Genomic DNA, 23,282 nt, shown 5'->3' on the forward strand with positions numbered 1-23,282 from the left:
ACATTGCCAAAATGTACTACTGTATTAACATGAATATCAACACCAATAACTTTTTCATTAATACAGTATATATATTATACACTAGGTTTTAGAACTGTGTACCCCTCATATTGAGGCATCTATCATGCACCACTATTAACCGCGCACAATGAGGTACCTAATATACTACTAATGTGCAATATACAAAATGATGAATACCTGCATCAGCCTCCTCTGACTTTTCGAGATGACTTCCTGGTATTGTATGGAAATGGTGGGTTAATTCATCTTCTGTCATGATTGGTGGCTTCATTGGCTTTGAGGCATTCATCTGGGTAAGGTGGATCTTCAAAAGGTCTTTCAAAACAGTGTACGAATGTGGCACCTGCAATATGCGAATATAATGAATTCAGTTAGTATCAATGTTTTAGCATAGTAGATTATTCAAAGAATGGGAAGTAAAACAATAATGTTGAAGACAAAATTGAACATTTATTAATGGCAAATGTTCCTAACCCTAACTATAATCTAAATTAAAAAATTATCTTCCCGACTTGACATAAAGAAGTATATTTCATTTCATTTTAGAATAACGTGGGTTTTTTTTCAATATGTCTAGTATCCGACGGGAGAATAGTCATGATAGTAAGGTTCGGTATTGAAAAATGTTTCAAGAATTGACACCCAAGTTCAGGCACCACAGAAAGGGCACATGATAAAATTCCAAATTAGATTAGTTAACCCATGTTTGTTTTCGAAGTATATATCCTAACTTCTTACACCCACAATCGCTATACACACTTATTCCTGTGTAATACACAGTGTGTATGATGCGAAGCCCTCTTTCCTTGTTTGTATGATTAGGCTAGCGGTTAAGCATCATTGGTATTGGTGTTTTTTGTACTGACCCTGACTCCTTATATCCGTAAATTGGTAAAGTACCAGGCTCAAATCTTGTTTATCAGGGACAGTCTGTGCAGCTCAGTAGTTAGAGGGCTCGCTCTGAAAGCGAGAGGTCTGGGGTTCAAGTCACTGCACAAGCAGGTATGTACGGAGCTTTTCTATGGTTTATCGGCCCATGTATGTTAGGTTTCCATTTGTAATTTCATGTTTTATATGCTAGTGTGCGATGCGCGATTCTTCTTCCCCTGTATATTGATATATTAAGACATCATTAATTTGACCTCGTGCGCTAGTTTGTAATATTTTGATATTTCTATGTTCCAGTGTATAGAACGTAGGCATATTCCCTTGTTTATTCAAGTTTTCTGATAGACTACCCCGTAGTCCACTTGCCCACTGTGCATACTTATCTGGATATTGTATTTAAGCTTAAAACTCTGATTTAATTAATGTGTGCACAATTGATAGATTTTCACATCTGATCTTTTCAGTCACCCTACTCCCTCTGTTTGTTAGCTTCCCAAGTGGACTACTGACTTTGGATTGCGGTTTACATGCTTAACTCGGCTGTCTATGAGCTTCTATGGATGAGATTGTCGGAAATCTGGCCTACTAAAATTGGCCATGATGTAATGCATCTTTAAATGGATCTGGCTTGTGATTGGTCGCCCAGATCTCGTTATGGTTTTCCTCCGGGTACCTGTCATTACCATTAATAACTACATGGTACACAAGTATGCGGCCTTTGTGTTGTGTAATTGCATGAACGCGTCAGTGAGTGCATGAGCGCGTCTTGTATTTGCTTGCGGTTAAATTTGATGAAAACCTTTTCATAACAATTTTATACTACTGTCTGTTCAATTAGCTTAGATTCTTGAATTTTTAAGATATTTGAAAAAGTACAAAATTGCGGTCAAAGTCATCAAAGAAAAGTGTTAGCACAGCCTTAGACCTAACGTGATTTATACTTTTCAAATTCTAAAGTTCAATTTAAAACCCCATTTCTTTTCAACTTTGGTCTTTTCCCGCGATATTTTCAAAACAAGCCGTAGAACGTCGGGTACCATAAACTTTTTTTAATCAATCCATTTAGAGCAATGGGGACGCCGGACGATATGTCACAATGCGCTGAGATAGTATTTATTCGACCATCCGCATCAAGAATTGTCCAGCAAAATAGCTATATTTGTCAGTAGGCCTATTTCAGATTTGTGTTGAAATCCTACTGTTGAAACATTACCTTGTTATTTATGAACTACATGTAAGTTTTTTTTTTCTAAAATAGACCCAGCTTATATAAATACATGCCTTGCGTATTTATTTATTTATTTATTTATTTATTTATTTATTTATTTATTTACTTATTTATTTATTTATTTATTTATTTATTTATTTATTTATTTATTTATTTATTTATTTATTTATTTATTTACTTTGCGAATTTATTTTGCGAATGGATCTGAGAAGGTGTAGGCATTTAGGCCTATTATAAAACTACACATTTATTTTCAATTAGTTATTTCGTTTTGTTTGTTGAATACAAACTATGAGAAAGACAAAAGAACTTTTGTACAAGAAAATATTATTCAAAATAATCAGGTTACAGAAAGCAATTTTTGAAAAGTCACTGTATCTGAAAATGTCAAGCGAATGCTGATATTCTTGGGAAGGAATGATGGTATTAAACAAAACTCAATTTACATTGTAAACCAGTTGAAATAAGATGGAAAAAATGTTTAGGAAAAATAATGCTCGGAATAATGTTATGCATAAAACGTAATCGCGCCATATAATTTCGTGTAACAAAAACCGGTGGACCATCATCACCTATAGAACCTATCCAATAACCGGAACGGTATAACAATAGAGGCCCTGCATCATTTTATCGACTGGCTCCAAACAAAGGATTTGAACCGGTGTCCTTCACCGTAGTTATGGCGGAGTGCAGTTCATTCAATCAAATGTTGTCATCAACCTATTTGATCGTAGTGCAGGGTTATGTGTGTGAGACGAACTGTCACGGTAGATTGCAATCATGCTTTTGTTGAATGCATTTGAGTAGTCCGCCATATTTACGGGATGATACGTCACATGCAAGGCCTCTATTGAAATGACAGGACAGATTGGTGAACAGGTTGTTTTGCTATATTGGATAGGGTCTATGCCCTAAGTTGAGAATGGACCGTCCCACTCGATTTGTAAAAAAGACGCGAACCCTTTGGGTGGACCCAAGTAACTGCCTAAAATGAGGCAAAATTGAAAAGAAATCGTGTTTTAAATTGAACTTGGGAATTTGAAAAGTATAAATCACGTTGGGTCTAAGGCTGTGCTAACACTTTTCTTTGATGACTTTGGCAGCATTTTTTTATTTTTTCAAATATCTTAAAAATTCAAGAATCTAAGCTAATTGAACAGACAGTAGTATTTTGATGTAAGAAATATCAGTATAATTTCGAGTTCAACTGAATGCTTTCATCATGATTAACATTAATAACATGCTTTTATTTATCAAAAATCGACTATGGCATAGTCTAGTTTTCTGATACATATTACATTACCATTCTTCCGACTAACAGTCCATCTTCTTTAATTGGGTGCAACTCATGATATTTCATATTAGAAGCTCGGTTGTATATTGTGTTCTGCAGATCCGATATCCCTGTACTGTGCTGGTGTACCCCCGTCTCAATTACTCTAGTTTCAGCTACTTCAGGAAACATTTGGTGAAGTTTCTGAGACAAACTGCTAATGATGAGTTTGCGTTCTGCTTTTGGTAACAGGTCCGCGTGAGTTCCAACAGCTATGACACAGCTTTGTGGCGCTCTCGACTAAAAAGGTATTTGAAAAAACATTTTCATGAATGAGGAACACAAGCAAAAGACTGGTTGACTTTGTTACTAATACATTATATTGACTCCGGAGATGAGAAGAAATTACTCAGTAAATGTCTTTCGATTTTAATTAATAATGTTGTTAACAATCCTTGGTTCATTCTCGGCATCTGCACGTCAAAGTATCATACAGTGTACATGACAAAGACATCGCTACCAGTTCCGCTCACATATTTGTGTCCTTCTTATAATCGCTTCTGCTGATGAATAGTAACCTATGTCTAAAACTGATAATCTAGGTTAAATATGAAAAGATAAGAAATTTTTATTATACCCTTATGTTGAGTATCCATGGCCTGATTTTCTCGATTCCCGATTCTTTTTCTGATACATCCCAAACCAGCAAATACAAGGTGCGTGACGTAAAGAGCGTCTGATGCACTAACGCGTAGTTCTCACCACCTTTCAAATCCCATAATTCAAAGTTGATCTCTTCTTGGTTGATCTGCAAAAAATAAATGGGTAATGTCAAGTAATGCTGAATGAACTATTTTTAAAACAATTTAAAACAAGTCAGTGAAAACCATACTGAAAACGTTTAAGAGTATTTTGTCGCGAAAAAAACAAATTTACCGCCATTTTTATTCAAGCTTTTTAGGTCGTTGTTGCTGTATATTACATATATTTATATGGGTATTTATAATAGCTGTATCTTTGTTCTTTATGGCCCCCATTGGAAACAAGCTTATTCGCAGGCATTAATAGGGAAACCCTAGGATTTGATTAGTGTGTTTGAAGTAGGGTTATTCAATTTGTATATAAATATAGTATTATCTTATGTTTATATGCCCTATAATTATATTTGCCCTTATGTTTGAATACATTATCTTCGACATTGATAGTGCACCTGAATATACCGTACTTTGTTCGATTTTCACACCTGTTTGAGTTTGATTGCCTGTTTGTTTGTTTATTTGTTTGTTTGTATACCTACCTGCGGTACTGAAGTTCTCCCGAGTATCCTTAGAGAACTAGATTGAGTGGTTATACCAGAGAGTTGCAATTTCTCAACATTTACACCACGGTCTTCAATGGGCCAATCACAATGACACAGTTGTGTCATCAACGATGTCTTTCCGCTTTTCTGATGGGGAAAAATACAAGATTTGAAATTTGTATCAACTTAAAGTTTTAAACAGGTCTTTGTCTGGATAGATTTTATAGCTTATATTATTCACTTTTATTTATCATGTTCTGTAATAACTCATGAAACTCATGAAAAATAATAGTCACACTATACAAAAACATATGAGATTAGAGGACTCGGAATAATACTCGATTATTTCAGTTACGTTTTTATAATGGCCTGTTTATATTATTACCATTAGTAATTTGTTTTTTCATGGAATGCGTTTGTAGCTTACGTAGAATCGGACTAGCTCTTTTGTATTATCTTTTAAGATTTACTAAACATTTGGACGACACTGGTGTAAATCATGTGAACAATGACCCTTCTGGATGTGGATTTACTAATCTAGTTAAAGATCTTGTAAAAGACCAACTCCAAACAAAATAGCCTTGAGTTTTATTCTTTCATATAACCTGCAAACCCTCTGTGCGAGTAGATTGAATAACAAACATTCTGCGATAATTGTGTTGAAAAAAATATATGCATCCATTGAACATTTCTTGGCAGTTAATATACCCAATACTGGTCATACAGGCATATTTTGATCGATATGTCCCGATATATAGGTCTACTGCCAAAATAATAATATTTGTAGGTAGACACAGAATGATTGACACGCTCTGGTACCGGAAAGGAATCATGTGGCAAGCGGTACCACGAATACAGCGGTTTACTAACACTTTACGAAAAGATCAGAATTTTCATTATCGAGCTACAATTTGTAAATCGAAGACTTGAAACGGCCCAGCGGTTTAACATTCAATACACCTGCCATATTTACATGTTTCTAAATGTTACTGAAATCATCGAATGTTTAAGGCTATTATGACATTTCCATAAGAAATAGAATTGTATTTTTTTGGTATAAAATGTAAGTGTCTACTGCCAGATATGTCCGCTTTTAATTTGGGCCCAAGCAGACGAGGTCATACAAAGAAAATCGCTATTTAATACCAGCGCATATGTCGCCATTGCGAGTCGAACGTGAGTCGTGTCGGTTCTTTTGATATGTCACGACTGCCCACACACCATGTATAGTTGGCTTTTGATATGAAAAAGGTGATAAATCCAGGCCCAATTACTGATAATTACCCCCTTTGGTCAATTACACTTCCAGCTAGACAAGCCCACCCCAATGATAAACCACAGCAGACAATCCAAATGATAGGAAATTGTTATGTAATAATGTTATTATGACTTTTTGATAGTTCTATAATGGGAAATCAACAGGAGCTAATTGGAGGGATTAGTGGTTTTGATATTTATTCCTTTTTCATAGAGCAACCAGAGTATACGTACTGTGTTATGCACATCGTGTACACGTTCGACTAATATTTCCATCGTAATAATAAAACGACAGTTCCTACGCTTTATTCAAAATTGATTTGAAATTGAAAAAAAAAAAAAATGTTGAGGGCGTCTTCCTTAGCAAATGTTATTATATGGCTTTATGTTCCACGATTAAAGGCAATACACCTGTCTTACCTGTGGGCCAACTATCATCAACTTCACGCCTCTGTAAGGTTGACTATCGTGTAACTTCTCCCGTAGCAGACGCTTTATATTCTGAGAGGGTTTTATACCGTTGATGAGAATTTGGTCGATTTCAGGCGGATCTTTTATTTGATTCTGATCTACTTTTATGTTGTACAGGTCCTTGAGAGTTGAAAGTGTTCCCGGCAGTTTAGCCAAGTCTGGGTTTCTGTATATAGGGTAAAAACAGTCATAAGATTTTGACATTGGAGATTTGCCGCACCGTCAGTCGTCGTATTTCTAAGTATGAAAGCCTAAAAAATATATTGCATCATTCTTCACAGTTGGAGATTAAACAGTGTAATTATTTTAGGACAAAAACGTTTAGGAAGAAAACTTCAATCAGCAAATTTACAAAATGTAATCTAATGTTCAGATGTTAAAAAATCAGTACTTTACGTGGATAAATAAATGCATATTTATTCGTTGTATAAAAATAATCACGATTCTACTGATTATTAATATCTATAGACGAAATTAAGCAATTAAATCAGGGGTAGTTCGAAATAGTCGCAATAATGTTGCATAGTGTGACCTGCTACAACGAAATGAGTATAAAGTCGCAAGTTGGTAGTTTCGAGATACCCTGGTTGATGTTTTTTGTTTGCCACTCACCTGTACAATGGCACATTGTACCCCCATATTTACATACTTCTGACTCGAGCAGGTGCGTGTGAAATAAAAACACCAACGCAATAGCCAGGGCGTTTCGAAATTACCAACTTGTGCTCATTTCGTGGGTAGCATATCACAAATCATTTGATATACATGTATACTAAACAATTATTTATAGATACCCTTGAAGATCCAGCACTTGCAATGCGCTCATATCGCAAATGTCATCTGGTAGAGCATGTAACTTGTTGTGACTCAGGTTAAGGGTGTGCAAACAATCAGCAAACATCTTTGGGAATTCAAGCTGTAGTTTCTCGTCTTCTTGTTGATCTAGACCAACATAGAACATCGTAGTCGGATTGGGATCGAAGTGCATGCTCATATCTCTATCCCCGGATAGTTTCTTTAGCGTCCTTGAAAATTTTGATCGGAGAGAGCTCGTTCTGATGCAAATAAAAAAAAGTTTTTAGAGTAGGCTATATTTAACAGAATCTTAAATATAAAATGTTTTTGGTGGCTAGGGGTTCTTTTAAGAAACTCTTTAACCCTAACCCGCTAGGGGCTTTTTGGCGACGGGAAGGGAAAGAAGGAAGGAATAAAGAGATAAAACAAAGAAACAAGTTGCTTGCTCTGGTGGGATTCGAACCCGAGACCCCTCGCGTGCCAGACACTTTGCCACGGATCTTGGGCTTCGCTGGCCAGCGAAACCGTGCCCATATATCACTTAGGGCGATTGCGTCATCACACCACGTGGGATGCACGCATGAACAGCGTATATCAAGTAGTATTTTGTATTACTCAGGCGTGTTAGGGTTAATATTAAAATAGCATTTTTCTGTTCCTTCCACTTCTTCTTTTTCATTCTTTTCTTCTCCTCTCTAGATCCTATCCTGTCTGTAAATTTTCTCCTTCATTTTTCTACTTCTCATTTCTCTACTATTTTTTCTCCTCTTTTTGCTCCTCCTTCTGCATCTTGATTTATCGTTCTACATCTTTCCCGATTTCTTTCTATTATTATTAATAATATAAACTTACGTGTCCAAAGCGGGATCCAAGTATTGATCTAGGTCTCCGTGAAACAACTGATTGTGAGAAAGGTCCAGAATACTAAGGCGTAAGGTGCACCATTCCATCGGCGCTGGCAGTGCGTGGATCTGATTATGGCTAAGATTCAGGTCTTGAAGACCAGATAACCGACAGATTGGCAATGGTATGGCAGTCAATTTGTTTGTGCTCAGATCTAGAAACTTCAGTGATTTCAACCAGTGTAGATGTATATCGGGGACATCTGCTATAGAGTTGTTGTTGGCGTTCAATTTCTCCTACAGCATAAAACAATAACATTTTCACTAAACTCAGCTTTTAAAACTCCGAATATGGTCACATCTTTTGATCAATATCGAGAAATAAAATGAAATTTTAACGAAACGAAAGTTTTTTAGACAGCATGGTACATTATTGAATATCATTGGTACTGACTTTTCCTAACAAACATTACCCCCAAAGTGGCACAAAATTTTTGACGATTTTATACAAAACAGCATATCTGACAAACGACACTACGGAATGATACCAGGGATATGAGATAACATGGTATTAATTGCTATGTTAACACTTTTATATAGTATAAATCAGCCGTATTTAGTTTGCACCAAATATTAAGCGATCGGTCGCCCACCTTTGCATAGTTTTTTGTAGGGCCTGAGAGCACATCAGACAGACCAAATATGCTGTGCAAACGTCGCTATATCGGAGCCCTTAAGATAACAATATTTACCAGCGGACAATACCATGATTGCGGTAATTCCGTCAACTTGTTGGATGCTATGTATAATTTCGTTAACTGTGTGGCGGCTTGAATACCATTAGGAATGGTTTGGAGTCTGTTGTGAGATAGATCCAGCTGTTTCAAACTTGAACATCTCCAAGCTGGTTCCAATGTGCCTTAATCAAAGTAAATACCAGAAATATTATCAATATCGGTAGGATGAATATTTTACATGGATTGGTATAACGTAATATACAGAGTAAGGAGATGCTTCAAAACCCAACCGCCTGTGGTTGACCGCCGATTGGATTTTGAAGCCACCCCTAAACGAAAATTATAAATAAATTTTACATGAATTTATCAGTGGTGGATAACATAAATTGTGGTGCAACTTACTCTGTGACGCTACCCTGAATTCGATGCTTGCTGGTTCTATTTTGTCGATCTGATTATGAGCCAGAGATAGGGTTTCCAATCTAGTAAACATGAACATCTCCGACGGGACTGTCTTCAACATGTTGGAGGATAACGTCAGAAACTCTAATCTATGTAAAAAACACAACATACCGATTGATATTACCAATGTAGAGCTGATAGTAAATTTACTATATAGAAAAGGGACATTGAGACCACGTGTGCAGTGAGTTGTCAAGTGCATACAAATATGTGATGTGTCATGTCAAAAGGAGACACTTTTGGGCAGGTTATCAATTTTGAGGTTTTTACATATCTTAAATATAGAGATATTTTGTTCCACAATGCAAGCGAAGATATTGAGGTCGTAACCCAGCAAACACAAAACGTTTTTGACATCATTCGCAAAAGGTTATAAAAGGTTGTCAGAAAACGTTTAAATGTCGGGTTATATAAAGGGTACATTAATCAGTGGCGGATTTAGGGGGGGGGGCGCAGCCGGCGCGCGCCCCCTCTATTTTTTGACTAGCAAAAGGCGCCGGCCTAACTTAAAAATACAAAAAATGAAAGAAGTTCAAAATGGGCAAACAATGGGCCAAAACCGTTGAGTTTTCGAGGGGGTAACCCCCTTAACACCATTTTTTCGTCATCGACCAAAAGGCGCCCCATCTATCAAAAATTCCTGAATCCGCCCCTGTTAATGGTATAAAACGTTTTCATAACATTAAATAACATTTGTTGGTAATTTACTGCACAGCAAACACAAATGGTTTACAGAAAATATTTAAATGTCGGGTTATATAAAGGGTATAGAAACGTTTTAATAACATTCCAAAAACATTTTTGAAAACTTGGTAATCATTCTAAACAGAATATTATTTTGGGGTTGAAAAAATGTTTCGCAAAAAATGTTTGCCCAAAATATTTACAATAACGTTTTTAAAATGTTTTCACGACCTTCATATAACCCGACATTTAAATGTTATTAAAACGTTTTGTAAAAAACATGTTAAGGACATAATGTTATTTAAGTGTTGACAAAATATTTGGCCAAAAATGTTTGCAAAAATAGTTTTCAATGACATTTCGAAAACATTTTAAAAATATTGTTGTAGTGTGTTTTCATACAAAACGTTTTAAAATGATTTCATGACCTTTATATAACCCGACATTTTAATGTTATTAAAACGTTTTTACCTAAACCAAAACCCAAAATATAACTTATTTAAAACGTTTTAAAAACGTGTTTGTGTTTGCTGGGAAGTTATGGTATTATAAAATTGGAAATTGAGATATCGGCCTTTAAAAAATATTATTGACAATGGTGAGAATAGGAATTACCTTAAAAAATGTCTCAAAAAATACAAGATGCCAGTTACATTCCGGTCTGTAACTATCAGACGATATTTTAAACATTAATAACATCACAAATTCGTAACAAACCCAAATTGTGAAAAAATCACCCGGGCAGATTTTTGGCTATAAATTTCTCCATTTACGATCCTGCCCACAAGTGTCTCCTTTTGACATGACACGTCACATATAGTTCAAAACTTAAACTATTTCAAATTGCAGATAACACACTTGCGATCAAATAATAAAAAAATATAAAAAACGCTAATAAAAGGAATTAAAGGGATTATCACGAATGTGTGAACGAAGGCGAGGGAATGTATTTCACGTTGTGCAACAAGTTATGGCTGTTTTACACAGGGAAAAAGTGGGTTAAATATATTATCCAAACAAGATTATTATGTACTGAAAATGTTTAATGAACAAACACATCACAGGAACTTGGATCAATTGACACACATTTAATTATGTCAGCTTACCTTGATTCTTGAAGCTGTCGACTGCTTCCCAGCGTTGGCAGTCTATCGATCTTGTTGTTTGATAATACCAGTTTCTTCAACCAGGGCAATCCCCATAACAGTAGACCAGGGATTGTTGACAGTGAATTATGTGATAAATCAATGCACGTTAGAGTGTCTTGGTATTTAGGCAATTCCAACCACGCTGATGAGAAGGTATGAAGATGTTTTTTGCTCCATTTTGCGACTAGGGTCTGGAGGGGAAATATATCCATACGACAAGAAACATGAAAAACGTTGAAAATGCGCTATGCGTCAATAACGGCGCCAAACGTTATTCGCCATTACATATCCACACCCACCCCTACACTCAACCAACCGATCCAATGTAAGCACACTTCCACATTCTCCCTCTTCTAAACCCTTTAACACCACAAATTTGCAGCAATACACAATTACACATACAAAAATCACATCAGTATTTAGATTTCAAAGTTTTTCTTAGTAAGATTCCAATAAAAATGTGACGTTTTCAGACAGTTTTTGCAATCCAGACTGTTGCCTTTATCAATGGTGTATGCCAATCGATCCTTTGTTGGTTGGTAGTCCCCTCGTCGCCGTTCATTAGGTTCTCTTTCATACTTGGCTGTGATTTTCATTCCATCCAACAAAGGATCGATTGGCATACACCATTGATAAATGCAACAGACTGGATTGCCGAAACTTTCTGGAAAACGTGAGTTTTTTATTGGAATTTTACTAAGAAAAACTGAATATTGTATTCCTGATGAATATCTTCAATAATTCACATCAATATTATTTTTAAAAAACATACATTATTTTCAAATGCTTCAGGATACAATTACAACGCAAGATCGCGTTTAGCGGGATTTCTCTCTTTATTTTCATCAGTATCCTTTACAAAGACATGTATATAAAAGCTTACCGTTCCTTTATGTGGAAAGAAAATGAAATATCAAATGAATTTTGAAAAAATTACAAAATCACGATAAACTTAACCACAATAAGTAAATAAGTCTACCCTTAAGTTTGTTTTATGGTCAAAGATACCCCCACATTTGGTTACTAATGAAAGAAAGCAAAATTGTGAAAAATTTCAGTCCATATTTGGAAAATAATATTAAGTAAATGTTTGACCCCAGATCAATAATACGTCATTTTTGTAATTGAAAGTATCATCATGGTTTAAACAATTTGGGTAGAAAATCCTATACCCTGATCTACAAATACGCACCACATGTTCAATTAGTATAAGGATATCTATATCAAAAGTGGCGATTTTCAAATTATTGGTAAACCAATTTAATCTTTCTTGTGGATGTTGTCTCACCGTTTTCTCGCCACTTCTTTCATAATCTTCCTCCTCCTCCACCCATGTGTCAAGAAAAAGAGCCAATTTATCTCCAGCATGACTGACTGTTTCTTTATTGATAAAGAATACTTCTTCTGTAAGGAGTTGATGTGCAACCTGTTCAGGGTGGTCACCTGTTGGTAGGAAAATTAAAGGAAGATGGTCAAATTCTAATCATATTATGAATCCGGTCCCACTTCTCACCCGTAAAATTCCATGAAGGTTTTGTTTTTATTTTGAGTAATATTGTATCTGGGTGAAATTTTTTCCGGCTTCTGCCCCCTGGCTATTCCGCTAAAGGGGTTCGCCATTCCTGCCGCACAACGGGTCTGTTTTATCTTCCCAGCACTATATTATACATGTATCCATATATACACCTGGGTGGAGAGAGGCAATAGTGGTTAAGAGCCTGGTTAAATGTCTTGGGTCTAAGAGGGCACAACGGAGCCCTCCGATTGTGAGACAGAGTCCGTACCGTTTAGACAAGTGTCCCCAAAATCGCCAATTTTAGAAATAAGTTATATATTGGTATTTGATCAACCAACATGGAGATGATATGCGCAGAAATTTATTATTTTAGGAAACACTAAGTTTACTTCAGGAACTTTTGAGCTAAAAGTTCATTGTCCTTTATACATGTTATAAAATTTTTTTTTAAAGCAACCGGAACTATAATAAGCTCAATAGGATATGAATATAGTCATGATTGTAGTGATATAAGTTTTGATACGTCGACCTTAAAGAAATAATAGTTGTAAGTTTCGTAAACACTAAAATGTAACCATGGTAAAAATGCCATAACAAAGTAATCTTCACAATGGTGAATACGTTTATGCCGCTTCCATTTGTTATTTGAAGGGGTGACCTATGTGGTTGGGTACTAGCGTTTGCAATAGTGGATAAGATCTCGGGTTCAATCACTGGGGTAATGATGGCGGAGTTAACAAAACTCTGTTAGTAGATTGAACTCAGACTTCAGTTCTTCATAGAGTGCATTGCATGGAAATTAGCTCTGTATAATTATTGGGTACAACAAAACTCATCACATTAATTGACCAAATGTTATAGATTCTCAGTCCCCCCGTGCCCTTATGACGCAACGCCACTGCATGTTTTATTTGTAAGGAAAGGTGAAAGGTTAGATATTTTAATTGCTCAAATTATATCCGTTTTTTCATTTTATATACACCATGAGTCAATCGCATAAAACACACCTTTACAAGCCGCTATTACAGGATCATTTCCTGCCACAAAATCTGCACTTGATAGTTTGCGACCAGAAGCAGCTTTCAGACGTTCGAGCCAAAACGTAACAAGTTCTTGATGACTACCTCGACACGCCTCAGCCAGACAATTCTTCACTTGTGGAATATCTTTAGCTAGATCTGAAACAATATCACGGATACAAATTGACTACATTGGCTAAAATGTAAGAAATACTGAGCAGTGCTCGAACGGGCCAAAAACCCATGAATACTTTTTAGTATACGGCATGCCCGACGATTCGCTACTTTTTAAAAATAATTATGTACCAAAGTCTGCAAGACGGACTCAATGCTGACTTCAACATCAATCCGTTACTTGTTGTGGCAAGTTTGAATTAGTCTTACAACGTGACATGTGGACCAGTGTAACATTTATTAACATTTTACAGTTTGAGTTTGGGCAGTGAAATTGAGGAAAGCACGTTGGTTTCAAACCCAAGGACCCAAATGACTCTTGAAAGATCTTGAAGATGTTGGCTAATTTCGAACACTGTGCATGATGTGGGTGTGCATTACTGACAAGTGTGTTCCTTGATTGCAATAGTGATAAAATTCCCCATGCACACTAATATAAATTATAGCCTACTGTTACTCAACTATGCCCTGTGCTTCTAAAGACAATTTAACTGAACATCTGAAACACTTCATAAACAATCGGAAATAGTAGGGAATATCCCCGTGTTGCACATTGCCACATTATTAACGTGATGCTGACTACATACATCCTATTTACAAAACAACAATGAATTATCTAGGTTAAAACATTATTTAGACCATTATGATTTTCCGATAGGAATGGAATACCTGTTTTTAGAACTTAAAAGTTCATAAAAGAGACTGCGTAACCCATAATATTCTGTCACTGTTTAGGAATAGCGAACAAAATAATATTTGTTTCTGCAAAAAGAACAATATTTTGTATCGTCGGGAATACAGTATTTAGGCCTACCTGGTTTATATTCCAGTAGAACGTCAATTATGTCTCTTTGGTTATAAAGGGTAGCAACTTCCAAAGGACTGCCCTGAAAAAGAACAATATTGTAAAGCAAGTAATAATGAATGCAAGAATAACTACATTCTTGTACTTTCACCTAAAAGGGTCTGCAACACTAAATACATTCCCCTAAACGTGACTGTGTAAAATGATAGCATTTCAAATACAAGTTTCGGAATAACTATAGAATACCCCGCTCAGGGTGCCTAACCCTAACCCTAACCCTGTGTGTTGGGAGGTGAGATGGGTATTCTATATAGCTATGCCCAATTTTCACTATAAAACGACTGGTTGAATATACATTTTAATTAAAGACCAAGATCTTGGTAGTCTTAAAAAGAAGAAACAACATGTATGGTGAAGATTAAAATTTAGCGAATCCCGTCGAATGGGGTCGATGTTTTGTAAGCGCCCTGACGCGATCAAATTCGTATCTCTACAAAGATTCAAAGTTTTCCCAAAAATAACACAAAGAAGGTAATTTCAATTCAAATAGTCCTGGAATAGGCTCTTATTTTTATGATTTGATAACAAATTTGCACCAAAACACACATTTTGTGTTCCGTATTCCGTTCCGTGTTATGAAAAAAGATGATAGCCTCAACCCCATGGTGGTTTAATACCATCCATATTGTTCTATGGGCTGTTGTGAAGCACGTTTTCCCTTCCAAACCGCTAGTGCAATTTAACTCAAAACTTGTGAGTCAGATTATTAATTTTGGTACAAGTAGTGTCATGGCGTCCGAAGGGGGCATTGAGCTGCATGACAACTCAAAGAAAAAAGGAAAAATAAATATTCGCTGTTCTTAGTACTGTTTAAATACACGCACATTCGGTGAACATCTTGATTTTAGTACAAAATAGCATACAATTGCAAATTTTCTACTTCAAATAGTATGAAACTGAAATTTTCCCCAGTAAACATTGGTCCGAAATAATGCTCACAAAAAGTTGATGCACGGCATGGGTACAGGCCTAAATCATATCAACGTGAGTACAAAATACAATATGAGCAAATCTGACCACCACTTTGAAGAAACTGCAAACAATAATACGCATCCCATATTCATGATATTTAGAACTACGAGAGAGAACCTCCCAATATCCTCTGCGGATAAACAACACGGGATGCATCAATGATGTGCTCCAGAAGATAGAATAACCAACATCCCATCATATGATACTACTTACATAATTTTATAATGTGTTACCTCTTTCCCAGTCCAACGGGGATTTATCTCATGGAAGAGCAGTAATTTGACGGTATCAAGATCTGCAAACAATAATACGCATCCCATATTCATGATATTTAGAACTACGAGAGAGAACCTCCCAATATCCTCTGCGGATAAACAACACGGGATGCATCAATGATGTGCTCCAGAAGATAGAATAACCAACATCCCATCATATGATACTACTTACATAATTTTATAATGTGTTACCTCTTTCCCAGTCCAACGGGGATTTATCTCATGGAAGAGCAGTAATTTGACGGTATCAAGATCTCCATTCTTGCAAGCAGCAGGTAGTAGTTCATTGACCCCACTGCACACAGGTGTCTGTTCGTCAACGTTGAAGGCATCGAGTTCTTCATCTTCTACAAATTCTACCTCATCCTCCTTCGGGAAAATCTTCTTGAAAATGTGATTTGGCAGCTGTCTGATATAGCTTCTTACCTCCGATCCCTTACGATGTCTGATTCTTTCCAATAGATCATTTACCGTATCTTTAAAAAAAAAAGATTTAAAAATCCGATTCATAATTATTCTTTAGCCTCGTAAAGGTTTTAGACTGAAGAAGAAAAAAAGAACAGTTTACCAGCCCAAAGTGTTACAACAACAAACAAACAAACAAACACAAATCTCGACCGGCACACAACCCAACTTGAAAAAGGGAAGGGAATGTGCCGGCATGGGATTCGTACCCACGACGTTCAGATCACTAGACGGACGATCTATCCACTAGGCTACCAGCTCCCATTGATAAACGGTGGTTAAAACTGGTTCTAATATGAGCAGTCGAGGTATGTTACAATATATTACGCAACTACACAAGTACAGGAGATCATATCTGATGCTTAATCGTTTCCTCAGCATATTATTAGTAAAGCATGTAATGGGGATACGCATCCTGCACAAGAACAAGTAAACACAATGTGGAACGATTGTTCGATACAAGATGAAACTGAATATAATTAACAAGGAAGAAAGAACAGTTTACCAAGCTAAAGACAATAAATAAACACAAATCCCGACCGGCACACAACCCAACTAGAAAAAAGCAAGGGAATGTGCCGGCATGGGATTCGAACCCACGACCTTCTGATCATTATAGACGGACGCTCTATCCATTAGGTTTTATACTGTTTGCTTGTTCTCTGATGCTACTGTGCGTATTGTTGTTTGCTTGCTCGTTTGTTTGTTTCTTTACAACATGGATACTTCCAATCTTCAAATAAAATTCCTGGTAGTTATATCCTTCTGCATAGAATTTTCTTATCACAAATTCCAATTTTTGCCACTAACGTTTTTCTGCTATTTCAAGATCTTCAGCAGAGTTATAATTTGGTTACGTGCCTTAATCACAAAAATGCACGAGATTTGAAAACCGTATAATTTGCAATGGCCTATTTCGGTTGTCTGAACTTGAAGAAAGAATCACATCCAACTGAAAGACCGGGGCACCTTTAGTAAGAATTATTGTGTTCGTATTTCAATTATTGGGATTATAATAGGGCTACATTAAAAATGGTTATTCGCTAATACCAACATCGTGAATGTATTATTTTCCAAAAATACTATTTCAAAAGTGGTTAAAAGTTCATTTATAGAAATTTTGGTCAGTCCATCTTAAAATCTTGTTTGAAGTATGCCCACATAGGGTTACTGCACACTATTACCAGTCTTAAGGGGGCACTACACCCCTGCCCAATTTGGTGCCTATTTTTGCATTTTTTTCCAGTGCAATAGTTGAAGTCCTTGCCCCTATGATGTACATAATATCTTACTTGTCACCAATGCGCTAATTTGTGAGAAAAATGCAAAAATAGGTACAAAATTGGGCAGGGGTGTAGTACCCCTTAAACCTTGAAACTAGTAATAATATCATGACTATACTATACAAAGGAAGGTATACTTGTTCAAAAATCATAAAAAGTCAACATTAGTACCTAAAGGCGTTTACGTGAATCCACCCAAGCATGGCAAGTCTGTACCAAGTAAATGTTAAACCAGGACCTAAATCACGTTCAGAAAAAAGCTTGATGGCTTACCTTGATATTGGAAAGAATACAATCGCTGATCCATAACATGCAACATTGAATGCAAGTATCATTGGTACAAAGTTATCGATACTCGTATACTTGGTTTAGTTGAGTTGCTTTATTCTTTGCATGTATTTTTGCTCGTATTTAAGTATTATAAGAAAGTATTCTGGGATTCCCAAACCATAGCAATGGCGGAAACATATAGTGACGACAGTGTTTCCTAATATTAACAGGGTTATTCCACTTCAACTTCCGTGCATTAAATTATACCTTGTTTTAATTACATATGGCTAGGTCCAGAAGGTTCCAGTTATAAAATCATCTTGACACTTTTCTTTTCATTTTTACATGATTAATTTCATAATTAATTAAAGTTTTAAATCTATTGTTCAAACCAGGTCTGATAGTCTTAATATCTACACTGGGTGGACCCTATGCATGGGTCTCTAAATTCGGGGGAAAATGATATTGTTCAGAAAATAAAACCTATACATGCGCTGTATACCTTAAAGTTTATATTTTGAATGATGTTTTACTTTTCATCAATAATCCATTGCTACAAATTTCAGGGGGAGTGGGGCGAATATGAAAGTGCCGTACCTATGCCTACCGAAGTATGACACTGGGGCCTATCGATGGAGGAATTTTGTCGCAAAGAAAAACGGGAATCATTGGAGTGTGGGATCGTTAAAAATTGGGTGTCAATGCCAGTGTAAACAAATTTTCTGGGCAAAAATATGTAATTTTGAAGCTAAAGTTTGAACAGAAAAAAAAGGGGGTCATTGGGTGGGTGCAGATTTTACCTCAAAAAAGGGGTCTATTGATAGACACAAGACGCGTACCAATATGGGAGTAAATGCAAATGAAATTAAGACATTAGATTATAACCATAAACATTTTATTCGCCTTTTCAGAAATTGCCAACACTTTTCATTAGCACGCACTGCATGGTAAAAACGGATTTACAAAGTGTAATCAAACCAAAACAAACCACTGACTTATATTTCGTACGATTACCTGGTTCCGTTACACTCACATGCAGTGGGTTCAAAAGCCCGGGTAAACAGTCGAGCAGCAAAAACTAAGTCCATTACACATAACATGGACTTTGTAAATATTTATAAATCTTTAATGGCAGAATAGACCTAATACCTCGCTTCAAATTAATTATGCCTTTACCCTCAAGAAACTTAAAAATAAAATGAGCTCAATGAATGATTGTACCTTCAACTTGGTGCACATGACCATGATCACCGTCCATTTTCTCTTTCCATCACGAGTGTCCAAATACAAGATGCAACTAAAGTATTGGTTAATATCACAAAATAGCCATAATCATGTATGCAACATGTATATTTACAGAGCTCTATATCTCTATTGCAACGCGTGATATAGCAAATGACTAAATGAAAAGCTTGCACAGACAGTCAGGGTCATGTCATATATTCATTGTGTAAAGATATGAATAGTAACCCGTGCATTTTGTTTACACACTGAATAATAATTTCGTTCCACTTGCATGGGTTTCGTGACCTGGAATTGCCACAGGCCAGCCACGCGGTTTTAAAATATGGACATTTAAAAAAAAAAAAAAAAAAAAGGGGGATCCAAACTTTCTGTGTTCCCCAATTACCCTGTGTACAACTTAACGGAAACACCACAGGGGAAAGAAAATAAAATCGCTAAATATTGTTCTACCCATAATATATTATTTTCAATCAATTGAGAATCAAAATTACACGTACACGTAGAAGAAAACATTGGCGTAAAACACGCAACATCTCAATTGTGATGTGATCAAACAAAATCAGTCGGAAGTCGGATATATTGATCTTCACATAAAATAGGAAAAAACAAAGATAATAATTTCTTTTGTTGCATATTGTTTTGGAAACACTTCAACTGCTCATATCTTTGGAACTAAATGTTCAATTTCAATGGAGTTTTCTGCAAAATGTAGCTAGTTTGCAAATGCTTGATATAATCGATTAAGAACCTGAATATTCAATATACCGATTTTGCTTGATCACACCACAATTTTGTCTTATACTGTAAAATCAATTATGTTGCATATTATAATTGAAGACCGAATTAAAAAGACTAGTTTGCCTCTGACGTCAGAGCAAAATCACGGCGTGATTGGTTGCTGACCTGCGCAGTACGGCATTTTTGGTCTGGTTGACAAGACGTCATGCTAGTCTTTTTAATTCGATCTGCAATTATAATAACATGTATACCACCATAAAATATTCATATAGGTTAATAAATGAGTGTCACTTGTTGTGAGTTTGTACAAAATAATGCACGCGTACTGAGATGTCGATGCCGAAGGGGGGCAGTGCATTAGACGTATCAACATCTCAGAACAAGTGCATTATTTATTTCTCGAGCAACTAGTGATACGCATTTATTAATCTATTTAATACACGAAAAAAATCCCGTGATTTTTGCTATTTTTAAAACAAAATTGTCACTAAAAATGTTGGAAAATGCAAGCAAATATAAATACATCCACCCGCAAGAAAAATGAACGCGTCCGAAAGCACTGCGGGATACTACGCGGAGTGCGCGCCCGAGCAATTATACACTGAATATTTATGCACGGCTAGTAATTTATTAACGTTTGCTCTGATTGGTTCACACTATCTAGGAGTGTATGAACATGCATTTAAATATTATACGGAAATTTGCATGGTAATGATGAAATTGTATTGCTAAAAGGCGAGCTAAAAGGAAAGTAAATAGTTAAGTTCACTTGACGAACTTTACCCTCATTAACTATGAACGCGCTGCAGAAGTGAACACGGATAACCTCTATTGTAACACTAGATAGAGGAGGCGCATAGCTACACACGGCCCTGCAAAGTGCTAGTACTTCAAAGTGTTCATAGTTCTGGTCGCTAGGGTTCAACTCCCCGCACAGGCATAGAATACTACGTAATATGTATCATGTTCGCTTCCATCTAGCGATCAATAACCTGAAAACCCCATATGTATTCCAATTCAATGCACAAGCTCATACACCTGTGGTTCTTTGATGTAACTGCTTACAATAGAAACACTGATCAATAATGAACGTTGGTCAAAAGACGAGCTTACTGAAGTGAAAAATTATGTACATGCAGAATCATCTTTTATGCATATTGCCTTGCAAATCATAAAAAGAGATTACTTGATCAACTCAAATAATTTTATTAGCGTTATTTATAAACCATATTTCAATATTTCTAAATGTTTTATATGTCTTTTGACCTAGAAATGTATGAATTTGATGCGAAATCGTGATGAAAAATAATGTTTTATCGGTCAGATTCAGAAAGAGAAAATCTCATTACACTCGTTAATTACATCATAATCCAAACATAGATGTTCAAGTTCATAAAGAATGTTACAAACTGTTATATGTTTGCTATTTTGTATTACTCTGTAGGGAATGTGTTTTATCGTTAAAATCGGATATGAAAAACTATCATAAGTACAGCACAAACGGGCATCACTATTTGTGTGCATAATACAAATTTACGAATTATATAGAAGTGACATATGACACTTATAAAAGCTGTATCTTGAAAAGGAGATTACTCTGATGCTAGAATTTCGGCATGGAAACTCATGTGAAATGAAGAAAAATATTTCTGATTGATTTTATGTGTCTTTTGAGCTTTAAATGTTTCAAAATGTCAAAATCAACAAAATTCGATTAATTATGATGTCATCAACATGACATTAATATTCATGAGGAATAATTATTGCTCCCTCAATTAAGAAATGATTAACAAATGGTTGGATTTCATCGCACGACCTTCTAGTAACTGTATCTAGAAATTTATGATAGTTACTTGCCCATTTTTGCGGGAAACAAGCTTTTTCTATGGTTACTGACCAGCTCATTAGCGCGGTTCATCAGACATTGGGACATTCTTTACCGTGAGATTACCGCCCTCTGTTGATGACAGGGCTTCGAACTCTTATCAAGACGATATAAGAAATGCAGGGTACATCCAAGGTCAAAGGTCTTTTAATCCATATTTGGCGTTGTTCTGGGACTGATTATATTTCGCATTACTTTGTTGAGTTTTATGTATCACATGCATTTTGATGATTGATGCAAATTAAATATGAATGAATGAATGAATGAATGAATGAATGAATGAATGAATGAATGAATGAATGAAAAGAACTTCTTTTTAGCCTGTTTCAACACAAAAGTGAAAAAGTTCGTAAAATTGTTTTGACTCGAGTCATTATTATAGAGGTTATCCACGTTACTCATGTGTGACTTTTAACAAGAGGCGCTGGTTCCCGTATACTATTCCTCATTCAAACCTGTTCAATGCACGACCTCGGAGTTACTTGCATGACTTTGGCGGGCTATTTTGAAACAGTGATGGCTGCACATGCAGGTACTTCTTTTGAAAGTCATAAACAAGGTATAGAAGTCGCTGATAGGATATGCAGCTTGTAGAATGTGAAACAGCTTCAACAATGGTTCGCTGCATAATGGTAAAAATAGCCTTGACCTAAAAAATCGTGAGAGGTACCATATTTACGGATTCGGGCTAAATTTAAAATTAATATAAAACGTTTGTTTTTTTTGATCGATTACAAAATTAATTTTTGTCGTATAAAGAAATTGTATCTGGTGTGAATTACACTACAGTTTTTATTCCTACAAGGAGATACGAAACGCATTATAGAGGTACAAAATTGATACGAGCGAATACGAGAAAATCCCATAGACTTTACACGTGCCGACGAGAAGATACGAAACGCATTATAGAGGTACAAAATTGATACGAGCGAATACGAGAAAATCCCATAGACTTTACACGTGCCGACGAGGAGATACGAAACGCATTATAGAGGTACAAAATTGATACGGTTTTATTTTTTCTCTGCTTTATTATCCTTAAAAGTATTTGCGGGTTAATCTTCGTTGCCTTCGTCCATGGCAGACTCCTCGACGTTTTCTTCGTCATCGTACTGAAACATCCCGTCAAATTTAGATCGATGTTTGGCCATCGTTCTCTTCACGGCTTTGTCCACCTCGATCCCTTTGTCCATTTTTTCCTCGAGATCGTCCGTGATATCCGTATAAACGTTGTCGTCTTTGAGACGGGCGTGGTTCCGCAGGAACGTGCGGTACTGTTCGAAAAAGTCGCGTTTGACGGCCCATACGGTCTTAAGGTAGGCCTTTTCCCTGGCCATCTCCGGGTCCATGCCCTCCTCGACGTACTTTCCGTATTTTTCTCTCCTCATATCTTCCGTAGCTTCTTTAGCTCCCTGGTACCATTCCTTATAAGCCTCGTTATCTTCCAGTTCGTCGCTAGAAGACTCTCG

The 23,282-nt window shown here is 36.1% G+C and overlaps 1 protein-coding gene across 1 annotated transcript in view; it reads right to left on the bottom strand.

Moving 5' to 3' along the window:
* Positions 1 to 18,067, bottom strand: part of LOC140170975 (leucine-rich repeat serine/threonine-protein kinase 1-like) — a 31,659-nt gene extending 13,592 nt beyond the window's left edge. Inside the window, 15 exon segments of the mRNA XM_072194165.1 lie at positions 199 to 364; positions 3,441 to 3,710; positions 4,048 to 4,218; positions 4,708 to 4,857; positions 6,388 to 6,604; positions 7,233 to 7,493; positions 8,086 to 8,372; positions 8,828 to 8,994; positions 9,215 to 9,363; positions 11,065 to 11,297; positions 12,395 to 12,549; positions 13,630 to 13,800; positions 14,630 to 14,702; positions 16,120 to 16,403; positions 17,949 to 18,067. Coding sequence (XP_072050266.1) covers positions 199 to 364; positions 3,441 to 3,710; positions 4,048 to 4,218; positions 4,708 to 4,857; positions 6,388 to 6,604; positions 7,233 to 7,493; positions 8,086 to 8,372; positions 8,828 to 8,994; positions 9,215 to 9,363; positions 11,065 to 11,297; positions 12,395 to 12,549; positions 13,630 to 13,800; positions 14,630 to 14,702; positions 16,120 to 16,403; positions 17,949 to 17,994 — 2,800 coding nt within the window. The 5' untranslated portion in view covers positions 17,995 to 18,067.
* Positions 18,068 to 23,282: the final 5,215 nt, after the last annotated feature.

Source organism: Amphiura filiformis, chromosome 15 (genome assembly GCF_039555335.1).
Source record: "Amphiura filiformis chromosome 15, Afil_fr2py, whole genome shotgun sequence".
NCBI lineage: Eukaryota > Metazoa > Echinodermata > Ophiuroidea > Amphilepidida > Amphiuridae > Amphiura > Amphiura filiformis.